This window comes from Phodopus roborovskii, unplaced genomic scaffold (assembly GCF_943737965.1).
Source record: "Phodopus roborovskii unplaced genomic scaffold, PHOROB, whole genome shotgun sequence".
Lineage (NCBI taxonomy): Eukaryota > Metazoa > Chordata > Mammalia > Rodentia > Cricetidae > Phodopus > Phodopus roborovskii.
The window spans coordinates 688862-712752 of NW_026125917.1; the positions used below are offsets into that span (position 1 = coordinate 688862).

At 34.2% G+C, this 23891-nt stretch overlaps 1 protein-coding gene across 1 annotated transcript in view; it reads left to right on the forward strand.

Moving 5' to 3' along the window:
• Positions 1 to 23619, forward strand: part of LOC127217970 (teneurin-1-like) — a 593057-nt gene extending 569438 nt beyond the window's left edge. Inside the window, exons 13-16 of the mRNA XM_051178980.1 lie at positions 8181 to 8366; positions 10675 to 10698; positions 12617 to 12763; positions 23276 to 23619. Of these exons, the coding sequence (XP_051034937.1) occupies positions 8181 to 8366; positions 10675 to 10698; positions 12617 to 12763; positions 23276 to 23619 (701 nt within the window). The remainder of the gene's footprint in view (positions 1 to 8180; positions 8367 to 10674; positions 10699 to 12616; positions 12764 to 23275) is intronic.
• The last annotated feature ends 272 nt before the right edge of the window (positions 23620 to 23891 follow it).

A 23891-nucleotide genomic window follows, 5' to 3' on the forward strand; every position in this document is an offset into this window, starting at 1 on the left:
ATGGCATACCCAGTCTTGGGCAGGCCTTCTTAGTCCAGTTAACTTCATATGCTGTGAGGTCATGATTGCAATGCTTATATTATACCCAGAAGATAGCATTTTGAGCACCTTCCCTGTGTCTCCCAACTTTTACATTCTTTCTGCCCCATCTTCTTTAATGTTCCCTGAGTGTAGAGAGAGTGACATAAGAGCCCTGTCTTGGGCTGAGAATTCCAGTGTCATTCATTTGCAACAGTTTGAATAGCCATGATTCTTTGTATTTGCTGCAGTTTATTCCCAAAAGAAGGCTTTCTGGTTAAGCTTTAGTGTGACATTTGTTTATGGTATAATTACAAATATTTTAAGAATGGTATGGTACCAAGTCTCTAGCTGGATAATTGTAGGATATTCCAGACTAGTGTCTAAAGCCTTCTCAGCCATGGATTTTTAACTGAATTTAGAGTACACAGAAGGAATTTCCCTTTGTAGAGCAGGCCTAAAATCCAGTCAGAGAGTGTTTTGTTACCATCATGACAACTGTGACAATATGTCACCAGTGGGCACATCTTTCCAGGTGGACTGGTATTGGAGGATTTGGGGGAGGGGGGTGGAGGGATAGTTTTCCAAGGCAGGATTTCTCTGTGTAGCTTTGGAGCCTGTCCTAGAATTTGTTCTATAAAGCAGGCTGGCCTTCACAGAGATCCACATGCTTCTGGCTCCTGTGTACTAAGATTAAAGGTGTGCACCACAACCACTGGGTAAGCTCCTAATGTTCATAGCTTGTTAAGTATGTTGATGCCTTTTTTCCCCCAGAAGCTTTCAAAGCACCTTTCAAGAAAAGAAAAGCTAATCAGGTAGGAAGCCAGAGCTTCATTTCAGCTTGATTTCTATTTATACAGAGCTTTAAAAATACAATTTTCATTATTATTAGTTCTAATTTCCAATGTGAATTCTAATGTAACCTGTGACATATTTTACAATGTGTTTCAGGAAGTCTTTTCTGAGATGTTAGTTTTGTAACACCCTTCTGTTACATAGTTCTAATTTTCTTACATTCTGATGAAACAGCACATGAGACTTAGATTTGTGGAAAAAATGTTTTTGCAGCCTTTATGGGCATTCTTCTTCCTTTGCTTGAAAAGAATATATATTGTATATTCCATAGACTCAGGGAACCATGAGATATTTGTTGGTCTATTCAAATTTTCTACATCCTCACTGATTTTCAGTTTCTCATGATGGATTGCAAAATTGTCCATTTACATTGCTCCAAATCTATAAAACTTTACATAATTTATCTTATTTATTTTGAAATTATATTTTCAAACAGAGTCTGGATTGCTATACCTTCCTGGTGAATTATTCCTTTTCTCCTTAGATAATAACAGGATTTATCCATCATAATGATTTATGCTTTGAAGTCTACATCATCTGATAATATTATTGTCGACTCGAGTTTTTCTTGGTTGCTGTCTATCAGCTATGCTTTTTTCTTTACAACTTATCTGTATTGGTATGTCTTAGCAATCTATTCTTCACTGAAAGAAAATACTATATTTTCCTTTTCGTCCAGTTACAGAAACTCTCTGGTTCAAATTGTAAGGTCAGTTAATTCATTTTTCATTTACTAGGATTACTGATGTTTGGATTTGCATCATACAACCTTTTTTAAATCTCCTATTTGAAATTTCCCTTTGACTTTTCTCCTTTCTGCCTTTTCTTCAAGTAAGTTCTTTTGTTTTACTCTGACTCTACCAGCTAGAACGTTATATTATCTTGCTGGTTTTTAGTAGCTACCTTTATTTTTTTAACATTAAAACATGACACCCAGACAGAAGTATATAAAAATAATAACATACAGTTTGAAGATTTATCAAACTTTGGAATGCCTTGTAACTACCATCCTAGTTAAAAATACAGAACAGAACTTGAGTGTCCTTCTGTAACCACCCATTCCCAATTTCTACCATCTTTCTCTTTTGTTAGGTAAGGACATTGGTGTTTCTCTCTCTCTCTCTCTCTCTCTCTCTCTCTCTCTCTCTCTCTCTCTCTCTCTCTCTCTCTCTACCCCACAGTGTCACTCCATAGCCCAGGCTAGCTAGTGCCAACCTTGCAATATTTCTCTTAACTCAGTCTCACTAGACCTAACAAGTCACAAAACTCAACAACCCTGACTTCTATTATTTGCCGGTTTTTGATAAGATCTTACTTAAATCCTACAATATATATGACTTCTAAAACTTTTTTTTCATTCACCATTGTTTTTGCAGGTTTATCCATGTAGTGGCATTTTGCTATCAATCATTTTCTTACAGTTTTCACACAATTGCTACAATTAATTATTCATTCTATTGCTGATGAGTGTTTGATATGTGTTCATTTGGTCTATCACCAATAATTCTTATGTGAACACTTTTATACAAACCTCTTGAAAAGTATTTGCTTTCTTTCAGTCTGCCAAAAAAAAAAATCCTAAATGGTATAACTGCGGCATAACGGAATATATACATATTCAACTTTGGCAGATAATTTCAAATAGTTTTCCAAACTGATCACATCAATCTGAGGTGCATGAAACTTCCTTTTCTGTCACGTTACCTGTAGCAGATGTTCATTTTGCTTTTAGGTGTAATTGTGTTTTGATAATGATATGTCCTCTTTATTTTCATGTTTATGTCCCCAGTGTGTGATTATATTATTTGAATTTATCCATCTAGATATCCTTTTATATAATTCCCATACTTCATAGATATCCTTTTATATAATTTCCATACTTCTCATTTATTACTATAAATGTAAAGCTCTTAAAAGAATTCTAAATACATGATCTTTTTCAGCAATATATACTGCCCAGTAGAATATTTTTTCTCTGTCTTTTGGTATGTATTAATTTTGAGGGATACAAAATTATTGGATTTTGCTCTTAATAGTGCATTTTGATGACTCCTTTAAAAAGTATTTTCTACCATAAAATCTCGAAATGATTTCCTAGTGCTGTGTTCCAACACCATTGCTGGATGGTGCTTACTACATGTGATTTGAAATTAATTTAATGTACATAATAATGTAGTTTCCTGATGGTTATTCAGTTTCCTGTACCATTTAATTTAACATAATACTCTCTTTCTGTATGTCTGTAGAGTGACCTTCACCATAAATCACATCTTATATTGTGGATTTAGATGTGTGAATCTCTGTGATAATAAGTACTAAGAGTTGGTCCTGCTATGAACTGCACTGCATCATCTTAGCTCTTTATCAGTAGTCTCACAAACACAGAAATACCTACATATATGTACACGGGAACAAAGATACTGAGACACTCATTCATGTCTTTGTTAAATGAAAACTATTCTGGAAAATGGGTATCTTTCAAAATTGAGTTTTCAGTCCATAAACACAATATAGCCTTCCATTTATTTATGTCATCTCTCATTTTACTTAAAACATAAGTTTCAACAGAGTGCTTGAACATATTTCATTAGTTGTTTTGGATTTAATTATATTACATTAGTTTTGGTAAGTGGTAATTTAATTTTCATGCATTTTATTCATTTCATGTCATGTGAATTTTTCTTTTCCCATACTGTCTTCAAGTGTGTGTCACACTGTCCTACATTATTTTTTATAAAACAACCTTGCTAAAATTTTATATGTTGTTTATAATGACTTCATAAGAAACTTTTTCAAAGAATTTCCTCTTTATCTATTCATTGGGAAATTTGATTCAGTATTATTAATCTTTTCATCCTTAAAAGTTTGATATATTTACGATTATAGTTATCTTAGTCTACAGTTTTCTTTATGAGAATATTACTCACTGTGAGATGAAACTCTACACTGCTCAGTATCTTTTGATTTGTGTTGTTAAAAATGTATGTTGTGGCTTTATGTTAATTGCCTACTTCATATCATGTTCAAATGAAATGACCAAAAAAACCAAACAACTCATTTGTACTATCTGCACTGATTTCCTACTTTACATTCCTGATATTAGTTAACAGAGTCTTCTGTTTTGGGGGTTTTGTTTGTTTGTTGTTGGCTTGATTGGCCCCTCAACACAGAGGGATTATCAACTTTATTGATCTATGCAAAGAATGCAAAGAAAGTATTATTTTCCTTTAAAGTTTCTACAGTCATTTGCCATTGTTTTATCAATGTTAGTTCTTGTAATTACCATTTTCCTTCTTCTTTTTTTATTTTTCATTTATTTATTTATTTACATTATTGAGTATACAGTGAAAGAGAGCATATGGATCAAGAGGAAGGGACATGGCGTGGACCACCACTTGGTGACCATTGCCATTTGACAAAGTTACAACATGACAACATTGCAGACAGACCACACTTGCCCAGCACATTTTTAAGTTTCTAATGTTTCTTGACATTCTCCTTTGGGAAATTTCGTAAAGGATAAGAACTCATATAATGGTAGCCTAGGCTCTTTAAACAAGATAATTCTTTGGTTGGGGGGGGGCAATGGTTCCCTGGCGTCGGGCATTTTCTTTCTTCTAATTTCTTAGAATTTACTTTGCTATAATGATGGAAATGTATTGGCTTTTTTCTCTTTTGGATGTTGTTGTCATCTTTTTATTGAAAAAATTTATACAATATATTTTGATTATGCTTTGACTTCCTCCAACTCCTCCTAGATCTTCCCAACCTCCATACTTACCCAGCTCTGTCCCTCCTTCCATCTCTAAAAAAAAAAAAAGGGGGAAACAAAATGAAGAAAAAAATCCCACAAAATAGAAATCAAAACCAACAGATCACTAAAGAGACAAAAAAAGGCATGATGAAACAAAAAGTCTGCAAATATACCATTGTGTTCATTTTGTGTTGGCTAATTATTCCTAGCCTACCCTAAAGTACAGTTTATATAAGCAGTGAAACTTCATTGGATTAAAAGTGATTTTCTATTTGCTATTGGGTATCAGTTGTATATAGCTTCTAGGTTAAAGGTGGGATCACATGTCTACTCGGACCCTATCTACACTGAACACATGCCGGACTTGTGTATGCTGTCACAGTTCCTGTGGATTCATATGTATATCAGTCCTGTTGTGTCTGGAAAATCTTTTCTCTAGAATCATTAGTCACCTCTGTGTCTTACAATCTTGCCACCTTCATTTCTGGCTCTTATAATGTGTCCATCTCCCTTTCCATTTTTTAATCATGAAGTTGTGGAGAGTGACCAATATCTACATAATTTTCAAGTTGTTTTCTGCCCCCATAAGACTAGCGAAACTTAACCCAGATTCTAGGCCTTTCTATCTTCCTTTACTATAACTACCAGACACTGCTATAGGCAAAAGCATCCATAAATGTCAGAATCATTGCACCAAGTTTCCTTTTTTTGCCTGAAAATTGATACAGTAATTCTTTACTATCTTGAAAAAAAATCTATCTTCCAAAATATTTAAATATATATTTTATCTATGTGTTCTAGTTTTTATTAGAAAGTACTAGTAAAAATATTGAATCCTATTATTAGAAATTGGATTATGTCTTTAAATTTTCATATACAACCTGGATAAAGCATTTCTTGCTTGTCTGATCAATAATATAGAATTATACAAGTATCTCACTTAGGATGCTCCACTTCATATTATTATACAATATTTCTTTTCTACATTATGTCCTAACTGGCAATTTTTAGTTATCATCTTCTGTCATCTAACAAGTGTTTCTTTGCAGAATTACACAGAGCAATATATAAGAAACATTTCTTCAGCCTTGACTTGATAAGGTCTCTTTTCTTAGTAAGGTCTTTTCAGTTTTTAGTGTCATGGGAAAACAATGAAATGGAGCAGGCCATGATTTCAGGCTCACAGGAACTTCTGTTGCCAAATCAAATCATCTATCAGCAATGCATAATCAAGATGTATGAATCTCATGCAGTTGAAGATAATTCGATCTAAGCCACCACTTAGGAAAATGCTCATCTTTTAAAATACGTTTTTCAGTATTCTAGACTTTTCTATATGACCTGGTGATTCTGCAAATGGCTTTCTATTTATTTGTATTTACTCAAGTCTGGCCTTACAGCTACTACTTTATCAGTACAGTTCTTTCTAGACTCATTGAGAGTTTCTTGTTGATAAATCCAGTGGGTACCTCTTACATTGTGTCTGACAAAAAAGTCAAACCATAATCCCACTGGAGTTCTTCCTAAATCACATTGCCTTCTTCCCAGTGTCCTTCAGTCTGCCTCCTTTTCTTCGTGATATTTTGTATGTTATTGTTATTAACAAATAATAAATTGTGTCTATTTTATAACAGCCTACTTAGTTTTTAAATTGTTGAACATTTCAGAGGCTCTGCAATCATATATCTCTTTTAGGGTTCCAACAATTTCCATTACTATATACCAAAGACTACCAAATTTATTTCTCCAGAACTAGCCTGTCAGACACATATATTCTACTAATTAGTTAATATTTTCACATAACTCAGTACACATATCATAAAGGTAATAATATGTTTGGTGTTCTACTTGTGATTCCCAAAACTTTTCCCATTTCATACATAGCAGCATTATCCATTCAATTATTGCTTTTTTATTATTAATTTAGCCTTTCCTTCATCCATCGTATTGAAACTTGAGAAATTCCCATTGGTTATACCTCTAAAATATATCTCAAATCAGTCCACTAGCTCCTTGAGATGTACATATTATTCCCTCTGGTGTATACTTAACACAATTCAGATAGAACTTGTTACTAAGCTGTTCAAAGATATTAAGCAGAGATCTTAGGCATTCTTATTTCTCATTTCAAATCTCCTGCTTTCCATCAATTACAAGCCTTTAATAATAATCAGAGGCTTGAAAGATAGCTCAGTGGATAAATGTCATGTTCTGAAAAAATGCAGACTAGAGTTTCTATTTTCAATAGTACATAACAAAGCAGGGTAAGTATGCTAGTCCACCTGTAATGACAGCGCTCAAAGAGAAGAGATGGGATCCTTGGGGCAAACTGGATAGCTACATTAGAAAAATCTGTGTGCTGTGGGGGTCAGCAAGGAATTCTTCCTAAGTTTATAAAGTGGCAAGCCACCAACAAAGTTACTTAACATCAAACTCAAACTTCCACACATAGATATACATAAGTATATGTATACTCACATATGTGCAGACATACACATGAACACACATACTACACATACATACAAAACACAGTAATAAATTAGTAAACAAATCAATACAGGTTTAACAAGATCTACAGGTATTGATTTATCATAAAGATATTGTCCCATCCTGAAAAATCCTGATATCTATAGTTTAATATTATTGGAATATAAAAATTAACTTCAAATTTTATGCTTGAAAATGACAACTTTCAGAATACCCTTTTTCCATTTCAAAGATGTTTAACCATTAAACACCAAACATAATGAATTTCTTCAATAAGCTTTTATCCCTTTCCTCTAGCGGAAGAATTAGATAAGGAAGAAGCTTGCCAAGTTTTTATTTTGGTTTATCTACTATCAGAATTTTATTAATATTCAACATTTCTCATCAAAAAGTCAAGAGACAAAGCAAACAACTTTGGCCAAGCCAGTACACACCATCATTGTGTTGGCTAAACACTAAATAGCATTTCAGAAAAAGAAGTTTGTGTACTTTAATAAACCAGGAGTCATTTCATATGCTTAAAATAAATACAAATATTGATTTTGTGATCAGAGAAACCAATTGATTGCTATCATTGGGAGCTTTACCTTGTCTGTATTATAAATTGTATTATGTTAGATTTTTTCAATATTGTCTTCCTGAGTTAACCTAGAACAATATTTTACAGTGTCTTAATCCACTGTGAATTCATATAGTATCATAAAATAACTCAATATTATTCCTGCCTCCAAAGAATACTTAAGGAATCCCCTCAAAAATTTGTTAGACATACACAATTCTGTTCTAAGTCTTGATGACATCATTTTTTAGACCTCTTAAAATCAATTTGCCCTAAAATTTATTTTATACATAGAATCTCAACTACTTTCATTGTAAAGACCCTTGTATGTTTATTCAAACACAGAAATGTAAGTGATATTTTATTTAGACAGTTTTAAATGGTTGTAGCATTTCATTTAAAGTATCAGTGTGGCCTGTGATGTGTTATTCATTCTGATGACTTTAAGAAGGAATGGTCGTTGACTTTAACTAAATGTGTTAATATGCCTTCTTTGAATTTCCACAGAGCTCTGTACCATGGAGTGTGGTAGCCATGGGGTCTGCTCAAGGGGAATATGCCAATGTGAAGAAGGCTGGGTAGGACCAACATGTGAGGAACGCTCCTGTCACTCTCACTGTGCTGAGCATGGTCAGTGCAAAGATGGAAAATGTGAGTGTAGCCCTGGATGGGAGGGCGACCACTGCACAATTGGTAAGTATCAGCATACTGTGAATAATGTAAGTTTGGCTAATTGAAGAACTAAGAACATTCTAGTGAGTCAGTTGCCATAATATTCATAGAATTTGAACTTCGAGTAGAGGAGAAATATTGGCTACAATTTTTTTTTTTTTTTTTTTTTTTTTTTTTTTTTTTTTTGTGAACAGGGAGATTTCTTCTTTAATAATATAGCACTGATTTCTTCTGTGATTTTTTTCTCATTACTTCAGTGTTCCTTATATTTCTTCTCTAAGCCACTTTGAGTTACTCAAATGAAAGATAATATATTGGGATAAAATATCATTAGTTAATGAGACAAATGCTTTTGTTGACAGTAACATTCACTGTCCATTTTTCCTTTTGAAGAGTATAAGTTATTCTCACTGAAAGCAACTACAGGCAATTTCATTCAATGCAACTACTTTAACAGAGGCCATTTGATATCATTAGAAGCTGTTTTAATGTACATGAAAAAGGCACTCCTGACAATTATCAATAGAACATCTGTGTTCAATTGTGTATCTTTATTCAGAAGTACAAAGTTTATGTTGAAGTATTCAGTGTTTCTCACAGCCTTGTCATCAATTCACAAATTTTCAAGCCATAGCCAGACATAACACTTAGGCAGGGGGATGCCTATGAAGTAATTAACATATCATGTGATATTCACAATATGAAAGCCATTACTAATAATTAAGATTTCTAATGTAAAACAGTTCTTCAATTCTTCAACCAATGCCTTCTATTTGTGTACATATCTGCCACAGAGGTTTCTTGTATCTTGTCTTAAATATATATATATATAGTTTCTGTGATAAAATACCTTGAGAAAACCAACTTGGGAGAGAGTTTATTTTCACTCACAGTCCCAGGTTACAATCCGTCATAGTAAAGAAGTCATAGTAACAGGAGCTTTCAAGAGTTAGGTATATCACATCCCAAATCAGGAGCAGAACAGAGTGAATGTATGCATGCCTGTGCTCAGCTCACTCTTTCCTTTCTTATACAATCCAGGATCCCCACATAGGGAATGGTAACACCCATATTAGTCCAGTATTCCCATCTCATAAAGATAGCCCCACATAGGCATGCCCACAGGCCAACCTGGTCTGAACATCCATTACTGAGACTCCCTTCGCAGATAATTCAAGGCAGTGTGAAGTCACATTCAAAACAATTGTACACATCCAATGGGATAAATACAATTGTACAATTCCCATTGCTCTACGAAGGAGATAGGGTCACAGTTTTCTGTTGGCATTTCCATAATTAGGCAGAAAATGCACATCAACCAAAAGAAGCAGTTATCTTTTGGCTTTGGTAATTTATTTTTATTTTTAAATTATCCATATAATATTGTTAGTATATTTTTCTCCTCTAATAACTCTTCCAAAACCTCCCATCTCCCTACTCACCCAACTTTATGTTCTTTCTCTCTTAAAAGAAAAAAGGCAAACCCAAATATATACACAAATTACACCCAAAAATGTTGTTTGTGTTGACTTACTACTCCTGAACATGGACCTGCCTTGACTAAGCTGTTTGATACACAATTCATTGTTAGCTTTTCCCCCCTAGTACACTGTGCTGTGGCTATCACTCTTAGGTGATATTATTTGTTATAATGGTTTGAGCTGTCAAAGCAATGCATAATATGTATGAATGTATATATGTGCATGTATGTATGTATATATACATATATATACATATATATACATATATATATATGTATTTGTGTGTGTGTGTGATTTAAATAAATTGCACTACTATTCTACAACAGGTGCAGTAAGTCTTGTTCTATGGCTGTGGAAATAGTTAAGATTCATTAAAAACGTGGTGAGGGGTGATTCAGATGCAGCTTAAATAATTACATTCTGCACTACAGTAAGTTTATTGCCTTCACATGAGACTATTTAAATATTATGATAATCACCAAAGGTGGTTGCTCCAGAAATCTCTTCTAAAGATATTTCTAATAAGAAGATAAAGCTAGTCCTCTTTCATAGAAGTTATTACAGAAATATAAAAAAATAAAGTTCTTATACTTTTAGTGAAATATGACACTTTTTAAGGAAGCCTAACAGAATTTCTTATGGAAAAAAGACATTAATAACTTTCCCACAGAAGATATTATTCACAAAATACACAGGCCACTGTACCAAATTTTGAGCTGCAGGCATTTCAACAAATCATAGTTTGCCATTCTTTTTCCAGACAACAGATGGTAAACCATTAGTATATGTTGCATAATTTTGGTCTCCCAGAAATTTATTCAATCATTCTTTCCCCCCTTCCCCTTTAGCTCACTACTTAGATGCTGTTCGAGGTAAGACTTTTTTCTTGACAGAAGAAACATGCATGTGGGTCAACAAAGGTGGTGTTTGGGTTTTATTTCTTTGGTTTTGTTTGATTGCTTGGTTAGATTATCTCTGGTTTGCTCTTTGGATAATTTTATTTAAATGTAATACTGCTGTGTTTCCACTAATGAGACTACACAATAACTTGTTTTTCTAACATCCAAGTCATTGTTGCTACAGTATAGAACAGATTGGCAATTATAAGGAATCTTTTTCTGTGTATTTTTTTGTAACAAAAGAAAATGTGGTTGAGTATTGCATATGCTCATATGCCTACAGACAATTATTAAATAAAGTAAGTTGAGGTAGACAGGTGAAGTATTCTTTAAAACAATACATCTTCCTGTCCATGTATAAAATTCTTATGTCCTTCTAAAGGCAGAATTTTCCCCTTATAATTACCTATCTGTGTCCTCTGTCTGTCCAGGGATTGACCTTTGACAGAAACAAGAGATTTTCTGTCAGATATGTAGTGTTTTTCTGTCCCAAATCCCTTTGAGTTTTATTTTCTTCATTGAGTTCCTATTAGAATAGAAGTAGAGAAATTCCTTTTTCAAGGCTATGTATACTCATTCTATGTCATGACTTGGGGAAATATCACTCATAAATCTTAACATTCTTTCTGTCTGCCATCTGCTACTTTTAAGTTTTATTTCCTTTCTTGGGCTATTGATAATTACTTGGAAATCCATTTTGGAAAGAAGATGGTATTACTTATACAATATTTTAAACGTATGTTTGTCTTTATCCTTCTGAAATTTTCTTTTGAAGACATACTGTAAAAAGTATACTGATTGGACTACTGCTAGTAAAAGGCAGGTCTTGTCTTGTATGACTATTGGGAAAATATTCAAGATATGTATATCATTTTTGTTTTTGTTATTGTTGTGTCCATATATCTGCCACTGATCACTTAGAACATGCAAAGCTTCCTTTTGATAGAGCCTACCTCTGAACTATTCAGGAGGTACTAAAAAAAAGAAAAAAAGGAGTCTAATTCTAAAGAAGCATCATTGTCTGTATTCGTGTATTCGTGTTTTAGTAATTAGCTAAAAATGTCCAAATACTATAATTTCTCTTGAAGCATCATTGTCTGTATTCATGTTTTAGTAATTAGCTAAAAATGTCCAAATACTATAATTTCTCTTGACTTTATTTTTCCAGTTAATTTCTAGATTTCTGAAACCCTATGTATGGCATATTTTAATCCCATACATATTTCTTAGCACTTAATATTATTATTATAAATAGAGTAATATGCTGGCTTTATAAGAGATACCGTAGAAGTAAAATTCCCAGTTCTTAGCCCTCAAATCAATAATAATTTTTCAAAATCTGAATAGATGCAAAACAAGTGCAACACATTTCTAAGTGATAAGCAAATACGCCATGGTGTGGTCTGAATTATAAACCAACATACCTATGTCCCGAAGCACTAGTTCACAGGGGAAAATCATCACAGGCTAGAAGTAGTTGAAGAAAGTATCTCTTCATAGAAACTGCTATGTTTCTCCAACTTACTGGCAATAACTAGATACTGCATCATCTATCCAGTTTTGATACAGATGAGGTGATGTGTTTTTCAAAAAGAAACAAAAAAAAAATTCTTGTCCCCACCACAGTTTTCCTCCTATCTGAACCAGAGGTTGGGAATTGGGGTTAGCATTAATAACACTTAATTGGCTCTCTAAGGAAAAACACTGCAATGTCAGGGATAACAAGTTCCCTGGGAAGGTGTTGCAAGTAAGCAAGCTCCTCTTGCATTTATTCAGCACCTCATCTGAACAGAGCCCAGATGATTAAATTCTTCCCTGTAGGCAGATACATCACTGTTGGCCAATCCCATTCTGTTGTCTCTGTGACTGTTACCTTCTGATGTCTTTTCAGATGGCTGTCCAGGGCTCTGCTTTGGAAATGGACGGTGTACCCTGGATCAAAATGGTTGGCACTGTGTGTGTCAGGTTGGTTGGAGTGGGACAGGCTGCAACATTGTCATGGAAATGCTTTGTGGAGACAACTTGGACAATGATGGAGGTGAGTTACTTACAAAACATTCATTTAAGAAAACAATAGACTTGCCTCTTGCACAGAAGTAACCAACCTGACCAAGAGCAAAAATTAAGAATCCTAAGTATCAATAATATTGAGGTATATGAGGTAATATATTTTTCATTTAAATATTATCTTAAAGATATTGGGGTAGGATGGGGGTTGGTGGGAGTATGGGAGGGTTGGAGGGAGAGGGAACTGGGATTGATATATAAAATGAGATGGTTTCTAAATAAAAAAAAGATATATTTTTTTTTGAAAATTACTACAGCTGGGCAGTGCTCCAAATGTTTTGCATGTATTATATCTCATTTACATAAAAAGAAAAGAATGTGTATCAGACATAATATATAAAACATCATGTTCAGTTCTTAAATATAAAAATTTTTCAAGAATTATCTTTTGTCCTCTGAAAGTCAAGAATTACTAAGATGTAGAGTCACAAGAGGGAGCTCTAAATAATCAAGAACAAAAAAATTATTTCATTTTGAGTACATTAGCATCTGAGAACTTAACATCATTGTGATAATTCAGTTTAAAATAACTTTTGTATACTTTCTAAGCAAGAAAACATGAAATTAACAACAAATGCTTTTTTAATTATAGTACCTTGGGTTAAAATGATGTATATTATTAAATGTGGGGCCTGTTTTCTATATTTGTGAGACAATTGCATTTCTTATCACTTCCATCCAAATAAAGAGCCTAAATCCAAAGAGAACAGTTGGAGTTTAGGCATTCATGTGGTTGTAAATTTTTCTTCCTTGGATTGGGAAAATAGCTCAATAGACAGAGCCCTCTGCTCCCAAGCACTCAAGGCAAAGCCGGGGAAACCCTGAAGCAACTGGTAAGCTCTGTATTGGGCGAGAGACTCTGCCTCAATAAATAAAATGACGAGTAATCAAGGCAGCCATCCAATGCCAGCTTCAGTCCTCCACACATGTGTATAAACAAACATACACACATGTATACATAGACATGCACACTGTATATACAAACACAAGCAAAAGAAGTTTCTTCCTTTACATGGATAAGGGAACTAGAATTAATAATATCAAGCATGAAATGCATAGAATGTTGTTATAAGTATTAACTAAGATAATCCATGTAACCACCCTGAAATATAATGGAAAGCAACACACACACAGGGAGGCTGGAGGGAGAATAGCAGTTAACTTCAAAAAATACCATTTCCTACCTATATAAATTGAAAAGGTCATTTTTTTTTTCAACTAAATGGTATGTAAATCAACTGCTTGGCTGAGTTTTATGGCCCTCTAATACTCATCTTTCCTTTCCTTTTGTTTTGTTTTGTTTCATTCTATGCATCTTTTCTGGAACGCCTTTTATTTCTCTGTCCACAATTTAAGTCTCAACTCAAGACACAACTTCCATGAAATCTCTGACTTCTGCCTCTTTAGTCTCCCCTAGTACTTATAATATACACCACACCATCACACACTTAAACATATATCTTTCTGTTTCTCTTGATATGTGTCAGGCATGGCACATGTGCCATAGATATTTATCATATATAATGGATGACAACAGTAATTCACTAGTATGCAGAATTTACTAAGAACCAGGCACTGTGCTGAGAATTTTATGTGAGCCATCTAATTTAACCTCTTTGGTGTAGGAACTTCAGTTGATGATATTTACAAATTATAAAACTAGGCACAGAAACATATATTAAGTTTATAAAGATCATCAAGCAAAGAACTGAGGGATTTTGTAGTACAAGGCTGGGTGATACACCTCATTGGTGTAATTGATACTATCTGTTGTGTTGATTGAAGGGGGTATATTCACAAAATATGTTAACCACCTATGCATTTATAATTTCTGGATCACTTAAAGATGACCCAAGGGCTGGAGAGATGGCTCAGCCATTAAAGGCCAGGTTCACAACCAAAAATATAAGTTGACCTAAAATAAGTTTCCTGACTTTGTCAAGTAATAAAAATAATGGAATATTTAATGACCAAGCATCTTTATGGCTTCAAGGTCAAATCAAGACAGCCAAAGTTGTTTAATGAATGTATTAATTAAACATTAATAGATGACTGAATCATCAATTCTCAAAATCTATGGAATATGTAGAAAAAAATAGAAGATTTTACTGAATGTGTGTTGACCTCTGAGCATTCCTTAAAACTGTGTATCTATATGCAAATTGAAAATCAAAGGCCTGATAAGAGCTGAGCATATCTTATGATTGTCTCTTTAGAGACTAGGGTTAAAAGCTCCATGAGAATTTCAATTACCATTTTTCTTTTAGAGGGACTAAGATAATATTGATGACAAATATAGATTGGCCTCTACTTTAAGATACAAAGATAGATTGAATAAGCACTAAAAGTCCCATGACTAGGATTTTAGGCCAATAATTCCATTTCTGCAATGTTTATATACTATCCTTAAGAATATATTGTCCTTCATTTGGTGATCGCAGCTTCCCAAATTCTCAAAGTGGTGAAGTTTGTTTAGCTGGCTATGACTAAGGATTACTGTATTTGTTTGTATATTTGTGTGTGCTTCAATTAAATAAAAAAAGTCAATTGAATATTCCTGCAAAAAGTAATCACAATTTTAAAAATGCAATTCTTAAGAAATCTTTCAATCAGAAACACATCACTTTCAAGCAGTTGTTTCAAGTAGCTGCTATCTGATTACTCCCTATTACACCTGATACTTAAAACTGTTTGGGATTTTTCTTGCATCCTAATCACCTCTGAATATTCATTAGAACCACTGCTACATCCTGCAGCTTTGACTTTAGTTATACTCTGATCTCAATGCATTGTGACTCTTAGTAAGTAATTGGGCTGCATTGAATATGTAGGTGACACAGCTTCACTGTAAGCTACCTAAGAGGTCCTTGAAGAGTGAAAACTGAGAACAAATAACCTTTGGATTTTTTCCCTAACATTGAAAAAGAAAAAAGGGTTTCTTATTCTCAATACTAATGTACTAAGTACTATAAAAGTCTCAACTCTGTCGGATGCTGTGACCACAGTTATCCCTTGAAGCACTTAGCATTTGCAGAGTCCTAAACATACAAGAGATATAACTTCATGGGATCACCTTTTGATTTTTTAGTCATGTGTCCAGATTGAAATTTTGAAATATGATCATCAACTTTTACAAGCCAAGGGTGGGAGATGGGGGAAGATGAGCATTGTTACTAGCTTCTTCCAAATTGCTAAAAACAAATACTGAGGAAAGTTATCAACAATAAGGTCTGTTTCACAGTTCTCATAATACAAAACCAAAATGGTGCTGGTGTAATAATAGACAGATCAACACAACCAAATAAAAGCCCTGGAATATGCCCAGACACAAATTTAAATTTACTACATCATTAAAACAGCATCAAAAAGTCAATGTGAAGGAGCTGGAGAAATAGCTCAGTAAAGTATTTGCCATACATGCATGATTCCTGTGTCTGATCACCATTACCCATGCAAAAGATAAAGGCCTAGAGTAGTGACAGCACCTGAAATCTCACTGTTGGGGAAGTAAAGAAAGGAAAATCCTAAGGATATGCTAGCCAGCCAGACTAGACAAATTACTCCATGGAATCCAGGTTCAGTAACAGACCTAGTCTCAAATAAACAAAAAATAATAAACGAAACAAAACAAAAGAGGAGACCCAGCAAATAAAGGTACTTGCCACACAAGCCTGTAGACCTGAATTCAATATCCAAATCCCCAAATCCAATGTCAAGTGGAAGGAGGGGCAACTATGATCTTCACACTAGCAGTGTAGTATGTATGCCCCCATACACATGTCATATGTGCACGAGCATGCACAAATACACACACGCATACACACACTTACCCACACATTAAAAAGTAACAAATACTTTTAAATGAGGTAGAGAACAATTGAAGAAGTCAGCCAATATCAACTTTTGGACTCTACAATAATGACACATACACATGTACACACAGACACATGAATACATACAAACAATATGCAAAAAAACATCAACAGTAAAAAAGAATCATTATGAAATATATGATGGTGTTGGGAAAACTATACCTTGTACCTTAAAAAGCAAGAAAAAATGTACCCCAGCTGGATTAATGAATTAAATGCAAAAGAAAATACAAATGATAAATGTTACAATGGAAAAGGAATTCTTAACTATAAAAACAATGGACAATAGACAAAATGTAATATGCCTGACGGTAAAAATTTAAACCATTTTAAAAATGCTTTGTTGGGCAAATGTTTACATCATCCAATATCTAAATATTTGGAAACAGCAAGTTTTCACTGTCTGTGAAATAGCCATGAGTAATTTAACATAAAATCTAGCTGGTTTTAGTCCCACTCATCACATCTCAAATGTACAATAGCTGCATCAGGTTACTCACTGGAGAACACAAAACTAGAGATACACAGCTTTAAATACAATTTAATTGATCAGCATAGATCCACGTGTTATATCAAATTTCACCTTTCAGTCAAATGTTATGCATTGAACACCCAGATTTTCATTCATTCAGTACTGCCTCTTTTATAAGTGTTTTCTTAGCACCAGAGAGGAAATGACAAACAAGATAAGTCTCTGCTTCCATGAAGCAGATACTAAGCAAAGAACCTTATAATGTATTTACATATTTTAAAATTGGAAGAGTTCTATAAAAAATAGAGGGTGAATAAATATGCATAGAGGGCATAACAAAATCTGGGAAATAAGGAAGACCTCACTTGGTTCCAGAGAAGAATGTTTAAAACAGTAGGAACTTTGAGGTTAATACATCTAACAATGAGCTTCTGGGGAGGATGGAACGCAGCCATGATTTCTGGACCACAGGAAGTCAAGGATACAGCACTACTCAAAGGTGGATAGGGACCAGACCACACAGAAGTCATGTTTGTAGGATCTTCAGTCAAACCATGAGGTCCTTTGGAAGCTCATCCAATGCTCTTAAGCACTCATAGAGATCTACCTCCTGCCTCTGCCTCTGCCTTTGGAGCTATGATTAAAGGCATACACCACGACCGACTGGCTCACTCTACTTTAAAAGAAGATACTGTAAAAAGATTATGGCAGAATATTAAAACTATAGACTAAGGATGTGTAATCACAACAGCCCCTTTTCTCTGGTCTTTTAAATATTTCTCCATTTTTGTCCTATCTTCTCTTATAGAAAGTGTTCTAGAGGTCTATGTTCCTATTTGTTGGCAAAATCAATAAGTTAATTGCCTAAAAGAGAATGATTTTCCAGGAATTATTCCTCATAACAAGGCACCATTAAAACCAGTAACTATTCACAAGCTCTTTTATGTTCATTTTTCTGTATCTAGAAAATAGTACCATGGCTGAGCTATGAAACACATATAAGCTCATGGATCAATGAACCTCATGTTTGGAATATTACCAGCATTCTGCAGTGTTTAGTAAATAGAGATATAGAAGGCAAGAAGCAATGAAATGACAGAATTTGCTCTATTTAAGGACCTCTCATTTCACTTGAAGATTTGATTGGGAACAAAAGATACAGAAAAAATATTCCTAATAGTTCTTTTTTGACTCCCCTTTTCCAAACAACCCATAAATTAAATGATCATTACTTGCTAGTGAGATCCTAGACTGCATATGCTTCCAAATGGAATTGAAAGGAGAAAAATCTAAATTATAATGGTAGTTTGAAAGTTCTATAGCTGGGTGTAACCCACTATGGCTGCTACTTGATATCCATCTATGTAGATTTCAATGTTGAAATGAATATTACTTGAAATAAAATAATTTAAATAATTTAATTAATGCAACATTTTAAGAATGCATTAACATGTATTTAGGTGCATTCATTGAAGTTACATCAATCTCTAGCTAAATTTATAATTGTCCTACAAAGAGGAATTTTGAGCATTGACAAATCTTCTATAACCATGAAAAAGGTAAACTTCAGTCTAGGCTGTTTCCAAGTAATAACAAATTCATAAATCAATAAAATTCAATGAATGAAAGGTTTCTGTCACATTAATATAGTATGTACCAACTCAGTATCGCATAGGGTCCTATCTTCTCAAGGTTTGTTCCTAATTGAACACATTCCAATAAACTGTGCTATTTCAACAAGACTGAGGCTGGGCATTTTAAACTACGAATGAAAAGTATTAGTACCCACCCATAAGGCTCTATGCCTAGAGACCTTGTAGCCTTTATAGTCCTGAACTTGGCATAATAATAATAGCTAACATTTATCAACTACTATCTATAAACTAGACAGTGTGAAATTTCTTCATATTTACCTTTCCAATTTTACTGGATTTCAAACGACATAAAAACAAAAGAATAATAATTTTTAAAATCTTCGTGAGTTTATATATACTTATCTTGCTTTGACCATTATCATGGTCACAAACATATCTAACACCCCCAAAGTTACCTTCTGCAGAATTACTATTTTTAAGACCTACCATATTATGAAATTTTGAGTGCATAATACCCTGTCATTGTATATATGAGCCTTTTCATTATCTATAACTTTATAGCATTGGGGTAAATGACTCCACATAGCCCCATCTCATCTTATGGAAAATGCTGTCATGTCATTTACTTCTATATGTTTGATTACATTCCTTTTATAAAAGGAATCACAAAGTGTTTATCATTTTTTTTACTAACTTCAGTATAATTATTCTCCAGTCCATGTTCCTATTACTCTGAAAGCATGCAGTTTTGTACTTAGAATCATTACAGCTTATGAATCTTTCAACTCACTATGGAAGGCACTGTTACACATAACTTATAGCTAAGGAAACTAAGAGCCCAGGAGGAGAATTGCTTTGTCCAGAGTCATAAAGATTGTAGGTGTCAAAGTATACTTTGGAATCAAAGTTGTCTGAGTTTTTTACCCTAGTTTATCAATGTGCTCTGAATACCTACATGTAGTCATGGACGTATAAATCCTACAGCCTATGTCAGTTCTTGTAATAGTCACTTCTTGGATAATGATAGTAAACTAAGATTTCTAAACAAAACTTCTAACTATAGGATCACATTTATCCTCTTTTCCTCTATTTATAAAATGAACCTGAGACTGAAAAACACTGAGCTAAACTCCTGGAATTCAGTTGCAGAGAGGGATGAGTGATGAGCAAAGGGGTCAAGAACAGGCTGGAGAAACCCACAGAATCAGCTGACATGAACAAGGGGGAGCTCATGCACCAAATTCTGATAGCTGGGAAAACAAGCATACGACTGATCCAGACCCCATAAATGTGGGTGCTAGTTAGAATGAATGACTGGGCAGTCTAGGGGGCCTCTAATAATGAATCAGTATTTATGCCTAATATATGAATGGACTTTGGGAGCCCATTCCATATAGAGGGATACTCCCTCAGCCTAGAGAAACAGGTCCTACCACAAATGACCTGACAGATTTTGATGATCTCTCATGGAAGGCTTCAACCTCCCTGGGAAGTGGATGGGGGATGGGATGTGGGGTCTGTGGGTGGTATGGGAGGGAGAGGGAACTGGGATTGATATGTAAAATAAGAAAAAATATTAAATAATAAACCTGAGAACATCTATGTAAAAATATGTTGTAGAAGTTAGCTGAGATGATACATTTAGAAGTAGCTAATACTTAGAAAATATTAACTAGTTCACCCAAGGTTGAAAATTCTTTGGGATACCCTACCAAAACTTAGCTGTCCATTCCTATCAAGGTCAAGACAATAGTAAGAGTATTATGAGTAAGTTCACTAGAGGTTTAGCCCAACATGAGTTTCTCCTATATTGTTCATCTCTCCTTTTCTGTTCTCTTTTCCAAACAAAAGCACACATTTGATAGGCAAACACTTACTAGTGATGACTTGATCACATAGAAACAAACAGTATCCTTGATCTTCATCAGCATAAATTGAAACGATTGGAATAGACCCAAATTGGTTAGTAAACCTAGGGCCAATGAACACCATGGTTAGTCTTCTGGAACAATGCAACTTCCCTGTATTTTTGTTTTCTTTTATTTTTATTCCTAATCCCTGAAAATAAAATCAGCTAACATCTGATATGTTCGTACCTGACACCGTGAGCTTGGCTGTCAGTAGGGTGCCACAGTTTCCAATTCAGAACAATAAAAGAACTGTTAATAGCCAAAAGAAAAAAAATACACGCATCCAGTGGAGCTGTCATTTGCACTTCTTTGTAACAGTCTAGACATACTGTTTGGAGTGTTATCCAATGTGATAATTGGTAAGTAGATCTTTGCCCGTGTGCTGGGTTTGCCTGAAAAGTATAATTTAGGGTTTCGTGCCATTGTTGGTCTGCTTTCCTGCTACCATTCTAAATTCAACAGTGCCTTGCTATTATTTTCAGAAAAGGAAATGTCATAAGGTCATCTCTGTATATAACAGGTAATTACTAAATATAAAAGATTACCTTGAATTCTATATTGTATAACTAGATGAAAATGTGATTCCCAATTTTGAATTAGTTCAAAGTTTAGTTTCAGAATCCAATTATGAAGATTAATATGACATTAGTATTTATTTAAATAAATCCATTCTTCTTAAGTCTGGATCATAGTTAATAGGATGAGACCTGTCAATGTCCAAAACTATTATTAGTACATTTGTTAATATTTACCAAGCACAACATTGCTTTATGCCAATAACAAAAAAATCACTATTAACAAAAATGTAAGGTACAGATGAGCTTGCTTTTAACACTCATTTTTGCATTGTTTGGTGTATGGGAAACCAATGCCAAACATTAGCAAAACCCTTTTAATTCATCTGATATTTTTGTTAACTTCTCTGTACATTTGGCTGTTTAATTATCAGAGGAGTAAAGAAATAATATGTTAATAAGCAACTGAGAGCATCTTATCAGATGAAGAGGTAGCAATGTCATTTAAAATTCAGGGAATATATGCTAATGTATTTTTTCTTTATGATGGAAGAAGAGAGGGACTCAGGTTTGAAACAGAGCCACATGTAAAAGTTACTCATAAGTGAAAAAGAAATGTGTTCATGGAGAAACAGAAAGAAAGCATGGTCAAAAGTCAACTAAACAGGGGAACAATAAAAAAAAAAACAAACTTCATTGCAAATCAAAGTACTCTCTATGGTACAGGGAAATGGAAAAGACCACATGTAAGGAAAATTATCTTCCTAGGTGCCCCAAGGCTACTCTTGCAAATGCTTACTCTCTCCATGTGGCTTACTTTCATTGCCCCCAGCTATGGGACATCCTCCTGGAACAGCCAAGTAGGGAGGCAGAGGAAGCAAAATTGCTGCAGGACACCTGAGCCTGTAACTCTCATCATCAGTCTTAAGGAGCCACTGATCTACCTGAAACTCTCGGTTCCACTGCAAGTTAAGATTAGCATCTTTATATATGTACCCTTGTTAACAAACTGAATGAGAGCTACTTGCCTACTCTAAGGACCTGGGAAAGACTTCAAATTTCTTGCTTATTAGATATGGAGTGAAGCATCCATATGCTCAGTTAATCACTCCAACTACTTCCCTCTTTTGTGGATTAGAACTCCCTAAGAGTTCTTGTATTTCACTAGTATAAATCTGCTGTTTAAACACCTGTTTTATCCCACTAAGTCCAGAATCCCAGGAAAGGGGGTTGTTTTCTTTCATTACCATCCCAATCAACAAACAAAGCATTTTGTACCTATTACATTGAAATAGTCCTCCCTTCCATATGTCTTGTGTGCTTCATCAATCCTTTTCCAAAGAGTGAAACTTCCATGTGACTCTTTTTTTTTTCTTCATACAACAATGGATACAGGAGTCCAATGCAAATGGTGAAGGCACCCAAAATAAGAAACTCATTATGTTGATAGATACTAGACTTAGAAATAACTGCAAAAATTTTCATTGCTTGCATATCTTCAGAAACACCCACATTAATCTTGGGGCAAGGAGAAATCCCAGTTCAGAAACTAGAATTCAGGTATATGGATACTTCCTAAGTTCCACAGTTAATTGGATGCACATTTGAAAATCATTGCCCCACATACTTTTTCACCATGCAAATCTCAACCTCTATTTTATGATTTATCAGTAGACAACCATATTAAAAGGATTTTTAAGTGCCAATAAAATCAGGTTGTCAGGTACTAGTTAACTGTATATGCACAGACAGAACTTTTTAAAGGACAAAAATAGTTATAAGTCTGACTCAGTATTCTCATTGAAAATGGAAAAGTATAACAACCATACCGAACAGCATACTTTAACTGAAAGCTACATTGTAGCTATGTAAACTATAGTCTCTGGTTAACAAATGCTAGAGATTTCCAAACAGAAAGATTCATAAACAAAATAGTTGCAATTTCTCTAAGATGCCCTATAAACTCAGTGAGAAACAATTCCTGAGAAACATGCAAATACAACAGGCTCTATTCTCAAAATACCATTGGTTAACTTCGCATTTACTATCTTTTTCCATTTTGCATATTTTCGACTGTTGTTTTCTTGGAAGATAGATACTGATTTGTTTTGTTTTTCAGATGGTTTGACTGACTGTGTGGACCCAGATTGTTGTCAGCAAAGCAACTGTTATGTAAGCCCACTCTGTCAGGGCTCACCAGATCCTCTTGACCTCATTCAACAAAGCCAGCCCCTCTTCTCTCAGCACACTTCAAGACTCTTCTATGATCGAATCAAATTTCTTATTGGCAAGGACAGTACTCATGTCATCCCTCAAGAGTTCTCATTTGACAGCAGGTATATCAAAATTTATTTTGTCCTTACTAAAAGTGCTCATGATTTTTCCTTCAGAATGAAAGAAAATTGTCCTCTAAAGATCAAGTGGTTTCTCATCTCTTCAAACATTATTGCATCTTTTTTATGAATTCTCTTGAATGCCTACACTGTTGCCAAATTGTTTCTAAAAGACAATTGGTCAGATTCTATATCATAAGAAATATAGGACATGTCTATATCTGTATGTAAATGGCTATTTGATGACAAAATGAAAGTATAATTTGCAAACTTACCATTGAACTTCTGAATTTTTTTGTAAGACAAAAACTTGAATTTCAATTGCTAAATTTTAGGTTCCGTTTCATGCTGAAAAGTGCTACTAGTTCAAAAGGGTTGAGTGATTTAATATCTTAATCGGAA